This window comes from Panthera uncia (genome assembly GCF_023721935.1).
Source record: "Panthera uncia isolate 11264 chromosome A1 unlocalized genomic scaffold, Puncia_PCG_1.0 HiC_scaffold_17, whole genome shotgun sequence".
Classification (NCBI taxonomy): Eukaryota; Metazoa; Chordata; class Mammalia; order Carnivora; family Felidae; genus Panthera; species Panthera uncia.
This window is the reverse complement of record NW_026057577.1, coordinates 137,102,406-137,115,269: the sequence shown is the minus strand read 5'-3', so window position 1 is coordinate 137,115,269 and position 12,864 is coordinate 137,102,406. Positions and strand designations below refer to the sequence as shown.

The 12,864-nt window shown below is 33.2% G+C and overlaps 1 protein-coding gene across 1 annotated transcript in view; it reads right to left on the bottom strand.

The window, feature by feature from the left end:
* The window catches only part of LOC125934697 (cadherin-18), a 116,418-nt gene that overhangs the window by 20,334 nt on the left and 83,220 nt on the right, over positions 1-12,864 (bottom strand). Inside the window, exon 6 of the mRNA XM_049648262.1 lies at positions 6,702-6,819. Within this exon, the coding sequence (XP_049504219.1) occupies positions 6,702-6,819 (118 nt within the window). The remainder of the gene's footprint in view (positions 1-6,701; positions 6,820-12,864) is intronic.

Here is a 12,864-nt window from a genome sequence, read left to right as displayed (position 1 = left end):
AAACTCAGAAAAACACAAACAAGTCAGTGGAAGTGATACCTGGCACAGAATGACAATGTTACCCAGGTCAACTTACATATATATATAATATATATATATATAATATATATATTATATATATATAATTTATAATTTATCTATTTTTATTCATGTGTTTGAGATGTTCTAGAGAATCTAGATAACCAGCCGGTCCCTTTCTATGTACTTTTTGTATTACCCTTTCCACAATGGTTAAAAATGCTACCTTTGCCTTCTGTCAAGGTCATATGCTTATACAAAGATTTAGATATCTAATTTTATTCACTCCCCTGAATTTGTTCTCCTCCTCTCTTTATTTCTCTACTAGTACCATATTCAAAGAGTATTTCATTGTTTTATGCTAGTCTTAGCCTATCAATAACTAATATTGTGGTTGGACCAGCCTTTGTGATTCTTATTATGATTGCAAGACACTCTTCCGCAATAAGCATTAGGAAAATTTGAAAAACAAAAAAAAAACAAAAAACCAAAAATGTTTATTACTTACACATCCTGAAAATTATGTGGCATGCCTGGGGTCACACAGAGAGGTGGAGGGTAGAGAGAAAGAGAATGTGGAGGGGCCTTAAAGTTCTATTGGTATTGGGGTCAAGGGTGGGTCCTAAGGTCTGGGAGACTCACTCTTTATTGATGAATTTAAAACATAAGAGTGGGAATTTAAAGCAACGTAAGAGAGGCAGAGAGAAAAAGGCCCAAATCAACAGTTATCAAAATCAATCAAGGTCTCTAAAACAAAGAGTCTCCCGGGACAGGGGGAGGCAGCCCCTGGATCTTGATCTAGTCCTGTGGCTGGCATGGTGTTTGTTCCAGATAGCCCTCTTCAAAGTGGGGGCCTTGGCAATCAAAGCTTAAGTCAGGCACTTGCAAAAAAAAAAAAAAAAAAAAAAAAAAAAAAAAAAAAAAAAAAAAAAAAGAGAAAAAAAGAAAAGAGAAAAACCAACTGTATGGGTTTACACTCACTATATTCATCTTTATAATGTCTAGATATCTGTTAGGATATGTCCTCTCTTCTTCTGTTTCTGCTAATTACATACCTCCATCATCTTCTTTTTCAATACATTTTTGCTTTTCTTAATCCTTTACTATTTATTTGCATTTTATTAACAGATGACTAATTGAGCTTATCATTAAAATTAGATTTAATTTATAGATTAATATGAAAATTTAAGTGCTCTGATTAAGTAATTTGGTAAATATATTATTTTGGGGTGTGTTTTTATATTTTCAGTAACATTGCTCTTTATATAGAATAAACTTGAAAATTATGTATTGGATTTTTTTTCCTCTAATGATTTTATAAGGGCTTGTGCTAATTTGCTCGATTTGTTTTTGCCATGTTAAATTGTACCTGATTTACTATTTATTCATATATATTTTTTTAATTAATTAATTTATTTGAGAAAGGCAGAGACACTGTAAGAAGGGAAGGGGCAGAGAGAGGGAGAGAAAGAATCTTGGAGTAGGCTGAGTACTTCCAGCATAGAGCTCTACGCAGGGCTCAAACGCATGAAACCTGGAGATCATGACCTGACCCGACACCAAGTGTCAATGCTTACCTGACTGAGTCACCCAGGTGCCCTTGTAGTTTTGGGTTTTTTTTTTAATATAGGAAATCGATCCATTTGGGGCATTTGCTAGTATTCAAAAATGTTGGCAAAACATCCCATTACTATGCAAGGTGTTTTTGTAGACTTTCTTACATTTTCCTATAGACAATTTCATCATCTGTTAACAAGGATAATCTTGTGTTTTGTTTCTATTTATCATGGTTACGTTTTTCTCTTTGAAGTGAGAATATTTTTATTTTTACAATGCGGATTAGTTGTAGTGACTGTAGGTGTCCTGAGACCAGAAAAGTTGCTTAGATGAACCTCTCAGAAACCTACCAGAATGTGCTCCTTCGTAAACATGTGAGCTGAATAAATGTCTTATTTTAGACCCCATGGATCTTGGGTTTTCTTTTTTTCAGTAATAGTTGTTTCTTTTGAAGCAATGGGTAAATATTTCCAACTTTTTATATAAAATTTCCTATCTCATTTTGAATTTGGTACACCTCTTCTAAGCAGCATATTTATATACAGCTTTGATGAAAAATGATATTTAATCCGATTATGACTACAATATATTTGAACTTATTTCTACTTTCTTCTTTCATTTTCTATGCGTTCACTTTCCATCTTTTATTCTCCTTTCTGGCCTTGTGCTCCATTGATAAAATAAGGTTTTTTATTTAACTTTCTGAAAATCCTTCCTTGGTTTGGAAATCACACACTTTTATTCTGCTAATTTAGCATTTACTCTTCAAGCTTTAACATATGAAATAAAACATGAATTACAAGATTTTTTTCTTCTCTATTATATTCTGCAGAGATCCTGAAGGCAAAGATTAACACGACATTTGTCAAAATGTCAGTAGCAAACAGTAAAAACTTATTTTTTATACAATGGAAAAAATTCTTAACTAAGGGGTCTTCCTTGATTTTAGATAGCTTACCATTTTTAACTAAATCTAGGAAAAGTTATTGATAATAGCAAATTATTTTCCTTCAGCATTTTGAGCACGTGGTTTTTGTCAACCTCTTTCAGCTTTAAAAAAAAAAATTAGGGGCACTTGGGTGGCTCAGTCAGCTAAGCTTCTGACTTTGACTCAAGTCATGATCTCATGGTTCATGAGTTTGAGCCCTGCATCAGGCTCTGTGCTGACAGCTCAGAGCCTGGAGCCTGCTTCCGATTCTGTGTCGCACTCTCTCTTCGCCCCTGCCCCGTTCACACTGGTCTCTCTCTTTCAAAAATAAATAAACATTAAAGAAAATTAAAAAAAAAAAAATTAACACAGGAATCTACTTTAAATCTAATTCTCATTGTTTTTAATTATTCTGCATTTTGTCTTTGATACTGTAAAGATTTTTCTCTTTATCTTTGAGGTTTAACAGGGTTTTTTTTTAAATTTTTTTTAAATTTATTTTTGAGAAAGAGAGACAGAGAGTCTCTCTGTGGGAGGGGAGGGGCAGAGAGAGGGAGACACAGAATCAGAAGCAGGCTTTGAGCTGTCAGCACAGAGCCCAAAGTGGGGCTCGAACTCGTGTACCTCAAGATCGTTACCTGAGCCAAAGTAGGACACTTAACTGACTGAACCACCAACGCACCCCTGAGATTTACCAGTTTTAAACTGTCATATCCAAGCGAAGATTTGATTTTGTGCTTGGCTTTGGTGTTTATGTTCATTGTAAGGACACATCTATTTTCAATATGAGAAACTGTCAAGTAATTTTATCTATCTATATTGTTGATTGCTATAATTTCTTCTTAATTCTTCTAGGCACGTTATACTCCATATCTGATAAGTGTTCTTATGCATTTTTAAAGTTTTGATCTACCTGAGCTTTTTTGCTTGAATTAATGAATTTTACATTTGACTTGTTAAACTTTCTTCGTGTCCTCTCTAGAGGTAATGCTGCCTAGTAATTTGTGTTGTTCTCACTTTATATCTGTGTCTATGTGTATGTGTATACATATATGTATATTATATATGTTTATATACAGGTATATGTCTTTGTAATTACAGTATAAACTTAAGAATATAAACATATATATGTAGTTTTATACATATCTAAATATCTATAAATTTCTATATGTAGTTCTGTATACTTTTCTATATATTCAATAACTATAGTTTTATATGTTTATATTTAATTACATATATAAAACTGAATTACTGTATGTTTCTTATATGGTTCTATATACTTTTTTATATATGCAGAAACTATAGTTTTATTTTGATAAGGATTTAATTAATTCATTGATTTCATAGGGATTTTTAAATTGTTTTCATACAGACTTGTTTTCTTTCATTGTCTCATTTCACTTAATTGCTTCTTGGCCTTTTTGTAAACATGTTATTTTTTTTTTAATTTTGAGAATCCTAAATATACTTTTATTAAAATATTTTCTGATCACTTATGTGTTTTGTATTATTCAGAGTAAATTCACTTTCTGACTTATTTTTTTATTTCATTGTCTACCTTTTAATGTGTTGATCTGCGGGCTTAGAGTAAACAATAATATATACACTTCTCTCTTATTTTGGAAATCTCATTTTCTCTCTATTCAGTCTTTACCATTTAGCAGTTTGGGAGATGCTACTCAACCAAAGGCTTCCTGATCACCCATCCTGGTTCGGAAGCTAGGTCTGCCTTCCACCGTTCCCTGAAGGTGTACTTTTGTGTAAGCCGTGAGTGCCTGTGCACGCGCACGTGCGTGCTCGCTCACACACACACACACACACACACACACACACACACTTTCATTGCCTTTGTTTCTTTTAAATATATTTTGTATGTTCTGGGGGCATATAAATGCTAAGCTACCAGGATTCAGCAGGCTTAGATTGTTAATATTTATATTTACTCCTTTTATTTTTGTGCTGGTTGTTGTCCAGAGAATTATTTATGCACTTGTGAACCTATATATGTATGAGTGCGTTCATTTTGGTATGGCTATTCTGTTTTTAATTTCATCTTTACACATTATTATCCATAACCATCTTGTGTTTATAGAAAAGGCCATCTTTACATATGGTATCACTAACTCTCCCAAAGTTCCAGAGTGGGTATTTTAAAGCATAATTTATGGATGTAAAAGCTGAGGCTCGGAAAGTTTAGGTGGCTTATCTAGCATAATCAAATCGGCTTACCATAAGTTCATGCTTTCCGCTATGCACCTGATTTTTTTTTCTAAAAACTGCTGTTTTACCTATCCAAAAGAAAGTTTCCTGTGTTATTTATAATTTTATCAATTCCCAACATTAAAAAAATAATCTTACAAATATATTAAAACATCTTTATCCCTACACAACTGTCCATAGGCCTCACATGTTTGACAAAGCATTCGTATGTATGTTTAAAACAAACGTTAAAAAGCTTACATTTAAAAATGTTTGTATGTATGTTTAAAAATGTTAAAAACATTACATTTAAAACAAATGTAAAAATATGTACATCAGCACCATAAATCCTTTCAAGAGTGTATATATTTGAAGGAAATGAGTTCCTACCACTGGTGAGTCAAATGATTCAATTAAGCCCTTTTGAATGTAGCCATTCGTTAAATTCACAAATTCCAGATATAATATTTTTGTATGCGGATTTTTAATCACAGAGTGGGTCTCAACAATATTAAAATTCTCCTGTTTTTAAAAATATTTTTGGACTTATACTTACATGGGTTAAATAACTTGAATGCCCATCTTTAAATCCAAGTCAAATTTTCATTATATCATCAAATGAAAATTACTTAAAAATGTAAAATAAAATCCTTATTGGAATGTAAAAACAAACAACTGAAATATATAGATAGATATAGATATAGATATCTAGATATGATTTTAATCTACTAAGGCAGAAAGTTGAATGCTCTCCAAATTTTGCAAGTATTTGAAATATGGGAAATAGTAATAGAGTTTTTTACGTATTTAACATACTTACATTAAATATATTTGGGATTATAGAATGGAATATTCAAATGCGAATAAATGTACAATAATCAACTAATACAATATGTCAGATACAAACATGCACAAATATTTATTCTCGTACATAGAGCTGACTATAGGGTAGTTAAAATGAGAGACAATCAAGCTTTGTATTTTCATATGAATCTTGCTATGGCCACATATACAATTTGGTCTTCTTGTTATGATAATATAAAGAAGGAATTAGGAATGATGGAAATAATGTTTTAGTGAGTTGACATTAAGTAACAGCATTTTTTTTTTTTTTTTTGGTGTTTGAAAATCCTTTTCCCTGAAGTGTATAGAGAGGAAATTAAATGTTTACTCTTAAGTGGATGCACTGTTGTTTCTTTGAAAGGATTCTGAGGCAAGTGTTAAATTCCAAAAGTAGCATATTCAGATAGACATGATCAAAAATAGTTTGGGGTAAGAAGAAAGTTGATACAAATCAGAACACTGCACATAGAGAATGACTTAGTGTTTCCTTTACATACAGAAGATTGATTTTTACAGGACCTGGAGAAATCTACCAAACAGGGAATCTAAATCATGGTGAATCTTCTCTAGGTACTAGATTATGGTGTTCTTTCTTTCCCCACACAATACAGAAGTTTAAGCAGAAGTAATTCAAAATTTACAAAATATTCTGCAATTATGCATATTTTCTACCCATAGTTTGAAAAATATTCATAATAACAAGAGGAAATATAATTTGTACACCACATTATGATAGCCTTACTAATGCAAGATGAATTCAAACATTGCATTTCCTTTACTAACTGTCCCTAGGACATATTTTTCATTTTTCCTAATTTAAAATTTTTCTACCTCCTAGCAATTGCAAGCAGCTCTCATAAACATGTTTGTCAGCTAAGATTTCTCTTAAAATTTGCCCAAGAGCATATTACATGTACATTTCTTGTTTAAAGGAATGCTTCTGAATAAACTCAATGAAAGTTATTTGTACATATGGCTCAATTTTAAATACAAGCTATTCACAGATCATAACACATTAACATCAAACTGACTTTGAATGCGGATTTGCAAGCTGTTCATGGGTATGTAAAAATAAAACAAAACTGCTCAGGCCTATTCCATATTAAGTCAAAGCAGATCTCACATAGATTAAAAAGTATATGTAATTCGTGTTCACCTTCATTGTCCTTCAGAGTGAAGTTTGGGTTTATAGACAGGCGTTCATCAAGAAAGAAGTTAAACCTTGGTCCATTTGCAAAATCATCTTTATCAGTAGCACTGATGGTATGAATAACCTAAAGAGAGAAAGCAAATACTGAATAGTAAACTTAATTTTGCTTAAATCTTTGATTTTAATTATAACATATTTAATTGTCATCACAAAAGGATTTTAGAGAATTTTTTTTAACGTTTTTTTTTTTTTAATTTATTTTTGAGACAGAGACAGAACATGAACGGGGGAAGGGCAGAGAGAGAGGGAGACACAGAATCGGAAGCTGGCTCCAGGCTCCGAGCCATCAGCCCAGAGCCCGACGCGGGGCTCGAACTCACGGACCATGAGATCGTGACCTGAGCTGAAGTCGGCCGCTTAACCGACTGAGCCACCCAGGCGCCCCACAAAAGGATTTTAAAAAGCCCCCTTGATCCACCTTGCCCACTTTCAAATTTAACTAATAAACGTACCAGCTAATTGGCTCTGTCTTATATGAGATTTTAGGAAACACATTACAGTACAGTACAATTTATAATCATTCACACTTTATTTTCTAGCATAGCACAGACATTTATTTATTATTATTTTTTTTCTTTATCACCTACAGTACCTTGGGCCAATTAGTCGCAAGATTTTGTATGGATACCTGTTTGGGGAAACATGAGTATCATGTGTACAAATATAAATATCCTAGTGTTCACGTACAACAGATTTGTGGTGTTCCCGGTTCTCAGTACATGCAAACACAGTGGAGTCATACTGTTTTTATTGTTTCGGGGAACTTTTGAGAGCATGATCTAGCCCCTCTATTTTACAGATAAGGTTCGGAGACCCTAAAGGATTGTGATGGGACTCCTAACTGTTAAAATAGTAGCAAAGGCAAAACCAGACCACTCAGAGTTTTATGGAATACTTCTCATATACGATGGTTGGGAGAAAGCAGTCTAAAATTTGGAGCCTGTGCATTATATAGCAGACAATGTTTGAATACATAAATAAAACATTCCAGGTGACCGAAGAACAGAACACAAATTACAATAGCTGTAGACGTTACACTCTTAAGGAGAAAATGGCCAAACCAATAAGCAGGACAATATTCTCCTCTTTTAAAACGTTGTATCCTAATACTTAGGTATCTTTCATCTATCTCTTCCTTAGATAAATTAAGAACAAAGAGAGCAACAAGAAGCTTGTGAAAAGAGTGTGTCCTATATGGGAAATATAGTGTGTTCATTTCAAAAATTGTTACGATTTCTAAAAACATCTTACTCAATTTCATCCCATTTCCATCTTTTCTGAGTGAAAGAATACACCAGTATGTGCAACAGTTAAAACGTAAATTCCTGTCCAAGTATTGAGCCCATTAGTTGGTCTGGCAGATGAGGACGAATATAAAAGTACTAAAAAGGAATCATCAGTGGCAGTGAGACCAGAAAAGCATGTGTCCACACGCATTTCATTGCCAAAAGTGCTTCAGGCAATAGAAGTGATCCATTTCGTCCGTATATGCATGCGGCTCTCACCCTGGCATCCTTGTTCAAGATGTACTTTCTCAGAAAGAAATCCTAGGTAAAGCCTCCTCCTTCCAGCCCACATATTCCAAGAAGTCTCTATCATTCATCACTTCTTTCCTTCCCTTCACGCTATTACTTAATGAACTGAAAAATCTACGTATCTCCTTGATGTTTGCCTTCTTTTCCATCTAAAGTACAGCTACTCTCTGGATAGATCGTTCTTCCCTTGCTATTGGCTTTTGACTTGATAGGAGAATAAACTGATGGGTAATCAGAAACAATCTGACAACTTTTCTCAAGTGCATGAAAAGCTCCATGGAGGTCAGAGAATGTGTAGTGTAATCTGAAGAACAGACCTACATTCTGTACGTGTCAGGTACTTAATATAAAACTGAAATAAAACTACCAAATTTTCAAGATTGTTTTCAGGGTAACATAATGTAAATGTACATTTTTTTTTTCTTTTGGAAAAGAAATGTCCTATCTCCCCCTACACTTTGTTCACTGTCATTCTCTAATTCTGAGTCCTATTATGCTGATGATACCTCAAAACCTACGGACACATATTCAAGTGCATTATTTTATGTTTCCCCTTATTACTTGTTTGGGACAATTATTTTTTTTTCTCATTTGGAATTAATTTATACATTATTTTAAATTTCCTTAATGTGTTTATACTTAAGTTTATTCTATTTGTTGAGCACTGATATAATCTATATTTTACCTTTACTGTCTTACTGTTATCTTTAGCAAAATGTACTTTCCATTTTTATACCAGTAATTTCAAATCTGCATTTGCCAGGAAGCTCAGTGTAGCAAATTTATCTTCCTCAAAGATTTCTCGATCTCATGTCCGTAGCAAGTGATGAGCTGATTACCACTTTTTGTTTAAGAGGGAACCATGCATCTTGAATTCCTACCGAATTGTTGCTGACGCATCTACACTTAAATATTTTTCCAAACTTCTGAAAAATGCCTCCAAAACCATAGAATGTTTCGTCTAGAACTCTGAGATATTCTGTTGATGCGAGAAGGTATATTCAATTTTTCTGTTTACTGATTACCTTTTTTTCTTTCAGTAGCAAATAGATTTCCATTTATTGTTTCCTTGGACTTTTATTAGTAAACCCAGCTCAGAAGGTAACATGTTTGGGGCTCCTGCGTGGCTCAGTCTGTTAAGCGTCTGACTTTTGATTTCAGCTCAGGTCATGATCTCAGGGTTAGTGAGACTGAGTTCAGACTCAGGCTCTGCACTGACAGTGCGGAGCCTGCTGGGGATTCTCTCTCTCTCTCTCTCTCTCTCTCTCTCTCTCTCTCTCTCTCTCCTTCCCTCTCTCTCTCTTCCTCTGTTCTTCCCCTGCTTGTGCTCATGCTCCCTCTCTCTCTCAAAATATAAATAAACTTAAAAAAAAAAAGAAGCCAACATGTTTGTGATTTTTAAAAGATTTAAGTGTCTAGATATCTAGATAAGTGCCATGTATCTGTCATTAATATTTTCTATTCTTTTGTCAGTAATGATTTATCTACACTCTGCTACCTGTGACGTTTGCTCAATTTGTTGGTGATGTACAATCCATTAACAATTTGCTTTCTCTCACTCCTTTTAACTGAAATTACACGGTTCCTATCATATGCATATTATGTAATTAGTGCATAAATTCTTTGATTATTTTGAAAGATCTGAGAGAAGCAGTTACAGATTTATTCTACTAAAGGGAGGGGGAGTCCAAGTTGATAGTAGGTGTTTACTAAATAAATATATTCCTCTGTTTAAATGTGTTTTCCATAGTCTACTACTTCTTGAGTACTTTATTAGGGGGAAAAAATCAAACGAGTCAGTGTCACGGATTTATACAAATAATGTAGTCTTCTGTTAGGTAAATGAGGTAATCCTAACTAAACATTTAAAGTAAAACAATGTTCTGTGGAACACACTGTATCTTCTTTAAAGTAATCAATGAATTTGCTTTATAATATAATCTCACATGGGAGCATATATTTATTTAATAACAATACCAACCTTTGTTAGTTCAACGAGGTTGATCTTTGTCAAAACTAAGTGTAAGATGTCTGCTGATCTAGGTACATTTTTCATACAAAGTTATATTGTTAATAATTGACAGGTTGGAGGGAGGCTGGTATCAGACAATACATTTTTTTTTAACAGATGTTATATTTCCTAAGTTTGCTGCTAATGAAATACACATACAAACACGGGAAAATTTGGTATAAATAAGCTAGAAATCGTCCTCATCATTTACGTTTCGGTTTTTATGTGTAGGCCCATCTCATTTATTTTGAATTCACTTTACTTCGGGAACTGACTTCAAATTTCATGCATGCATGATTTTCTTCTTAGTATTTTTTTTCATGCAAGGTACTTAAAAGATTTTTTTTCAGAACAGGGAACTATATTAACTCAGAGAAATATATTGCTGTATTTCAGGTGTATTGATACCTGAATCAACCTGAACTCTGCTGTTATATGTGGTTTAAACCTCTGCTTCACAAAAGATTAATCTCTTTGCCATGGCCACATGCTGTTTTATGTAGATGCACAGCATCCATAATAAAAATGTCTGTAATTCTAAAAGCGATTGTTATAGAAAGAGGAGCCTTGTACAGCTAGGCAATACAAATGTGCTTTGGAAAACTTATTTCACAAATTATTATTTAAATAGAGTTCCCGATTCCTACTCTGCATCAAAACACACAAAGTTTCTCTAGAAAGTCTATAAACATAAGGTTAAATGAGCCAAAGACTGCAAAATTAAACAATAGGAAGATTCAGACCATTTCCCTTGTAATAGGTTAATCATACAAATTGACCATACAGTTTGGCAATGTTGTTTTTTTTTTTTTTAATAAGGGTGCAATAAACAATATTTTCTTTTTTTAATTTTTTAATGTTTATTTATTTTAGACAGAGAGAGACAAAGTGTGAACGGGGAAGGAATAGAGAGAGAAAAAGACACAGAATCTGAAGCAGGCTCCAGGCTCTGAGCTGTCAGCATAGAACACGACACAGGGTTCGAATTCATGGACTGCAAGATCGTGACCTGAGCCGACGTCAGGCACTCAACCGACTGAGCCACCCAGGTGCCCCAAAAATATTGTCAAGTGACTTTATTCCCTTAGTAAAATATTTTAATTCATTTTTGTGAAACAAATGTTTGGAGAAAGAAATGCTCAAGCAATATAAAGAACCCAGCTATTTTAAAGTGACTTCTAAAATTATGTAATATTAAAGACAACAATGATGCTAGATCTGAAAATAGTCTTTAAAGGATAATAAATAGAATCACTTAATGAAATCACATTAGAACTTAGGGGTGCTAAGTCTAGTGATTGATTGTTCTCTGAAAATAGTAATAGTTGCATGAAGAAAAGGAAAATACTATATACAGGGTTTAGACACCCAGAAAAAAGATACATTTTGTTATAAATTTAGCCTTTTCTAAAAAATGCAACAAATAGCGTTTCATGCCAGGAGAATAAGGTAATCCACATTTAAAGGAATCTGAGAGTCATCTAGTCATAAAATCTTAGGGTCCTGACATTGTGACATTTTTCTTCATTTTAGAGATGAAGAAAGCATTTATCAATGGCACCCAAATCGCTTCTTAGAAAAGCCATAGAGCTTCGATAGTCAGTGTCGAGGGTAAAAAAGAGGAGCCAGACTAGCAAAATGGCACTGACAGGGGAGCATGAACTGGAGAAAACGCCTGAAAAAGCTTTCACATCAACAAAAGGGGGGACATATGGGAAGTCAATGGAAAAAGTCAAGGTCACTGGCCAATATGAAGAGAGTTCAATCCAGGAAACTGATACTAGTGTTTCAGTTTTGGGAGTGAAAGTTCACATTCTCAGGAGCTCAATCAGCTCATCCAAGAGCAAGGACTCAGTGCTATTTGCCCACGTTTTTCAATGCTTTCACCTGCAAAGGTGACTATGGACTACCAGGTATGAGTTTCTCCTACTACAACATCTCACTGTATCCTATAAATTTTGAAATTGCCTTGAAGGAAAAAAAAAAAAAAAGAAATATATTACCTAAGAGAAAAAAAAAATCTAAAAATGGCTCATGCCATCATTACTTTATATTTGGACTTTTAAATGTTTATGTCACAATTCAAATGATCCAATTTTGAATTCTCTGAATAACCTACAAACCAAAGAAACAAAGATTCAAGGAAGGAAATAACCTAAGTTTACTCAAGGTTGTTATTTATCGATTAGGCAATAGATACCTAAAAAAGGTAACATTTATTTCTGGGCATTTTACTTTTTAACGACATATTAAATGGCATAGTGTTTAAATTTTATTTTCTAATTGTTGGTGACATAAAGAAAAACAAGAAATACATTTATATTGACCTTATATTTAGGAAAAGTATTAATTTTATCTACAAACTGTACTAATGCATAGTAGTATCATTGTTGTTATTATTTTTATTATTAATTGGATGTTGAACTTTATCAAAAGCTTCGATTTCCAGTAATGAAATGAATTTTAATATTTTTCCTTTTCATTTGAAAACATTATTTTTTCTGGATTCTCTGAAAACATTTCTTTTATGATATTTCTATGTTCAAGAGAGAGAATATCTGTA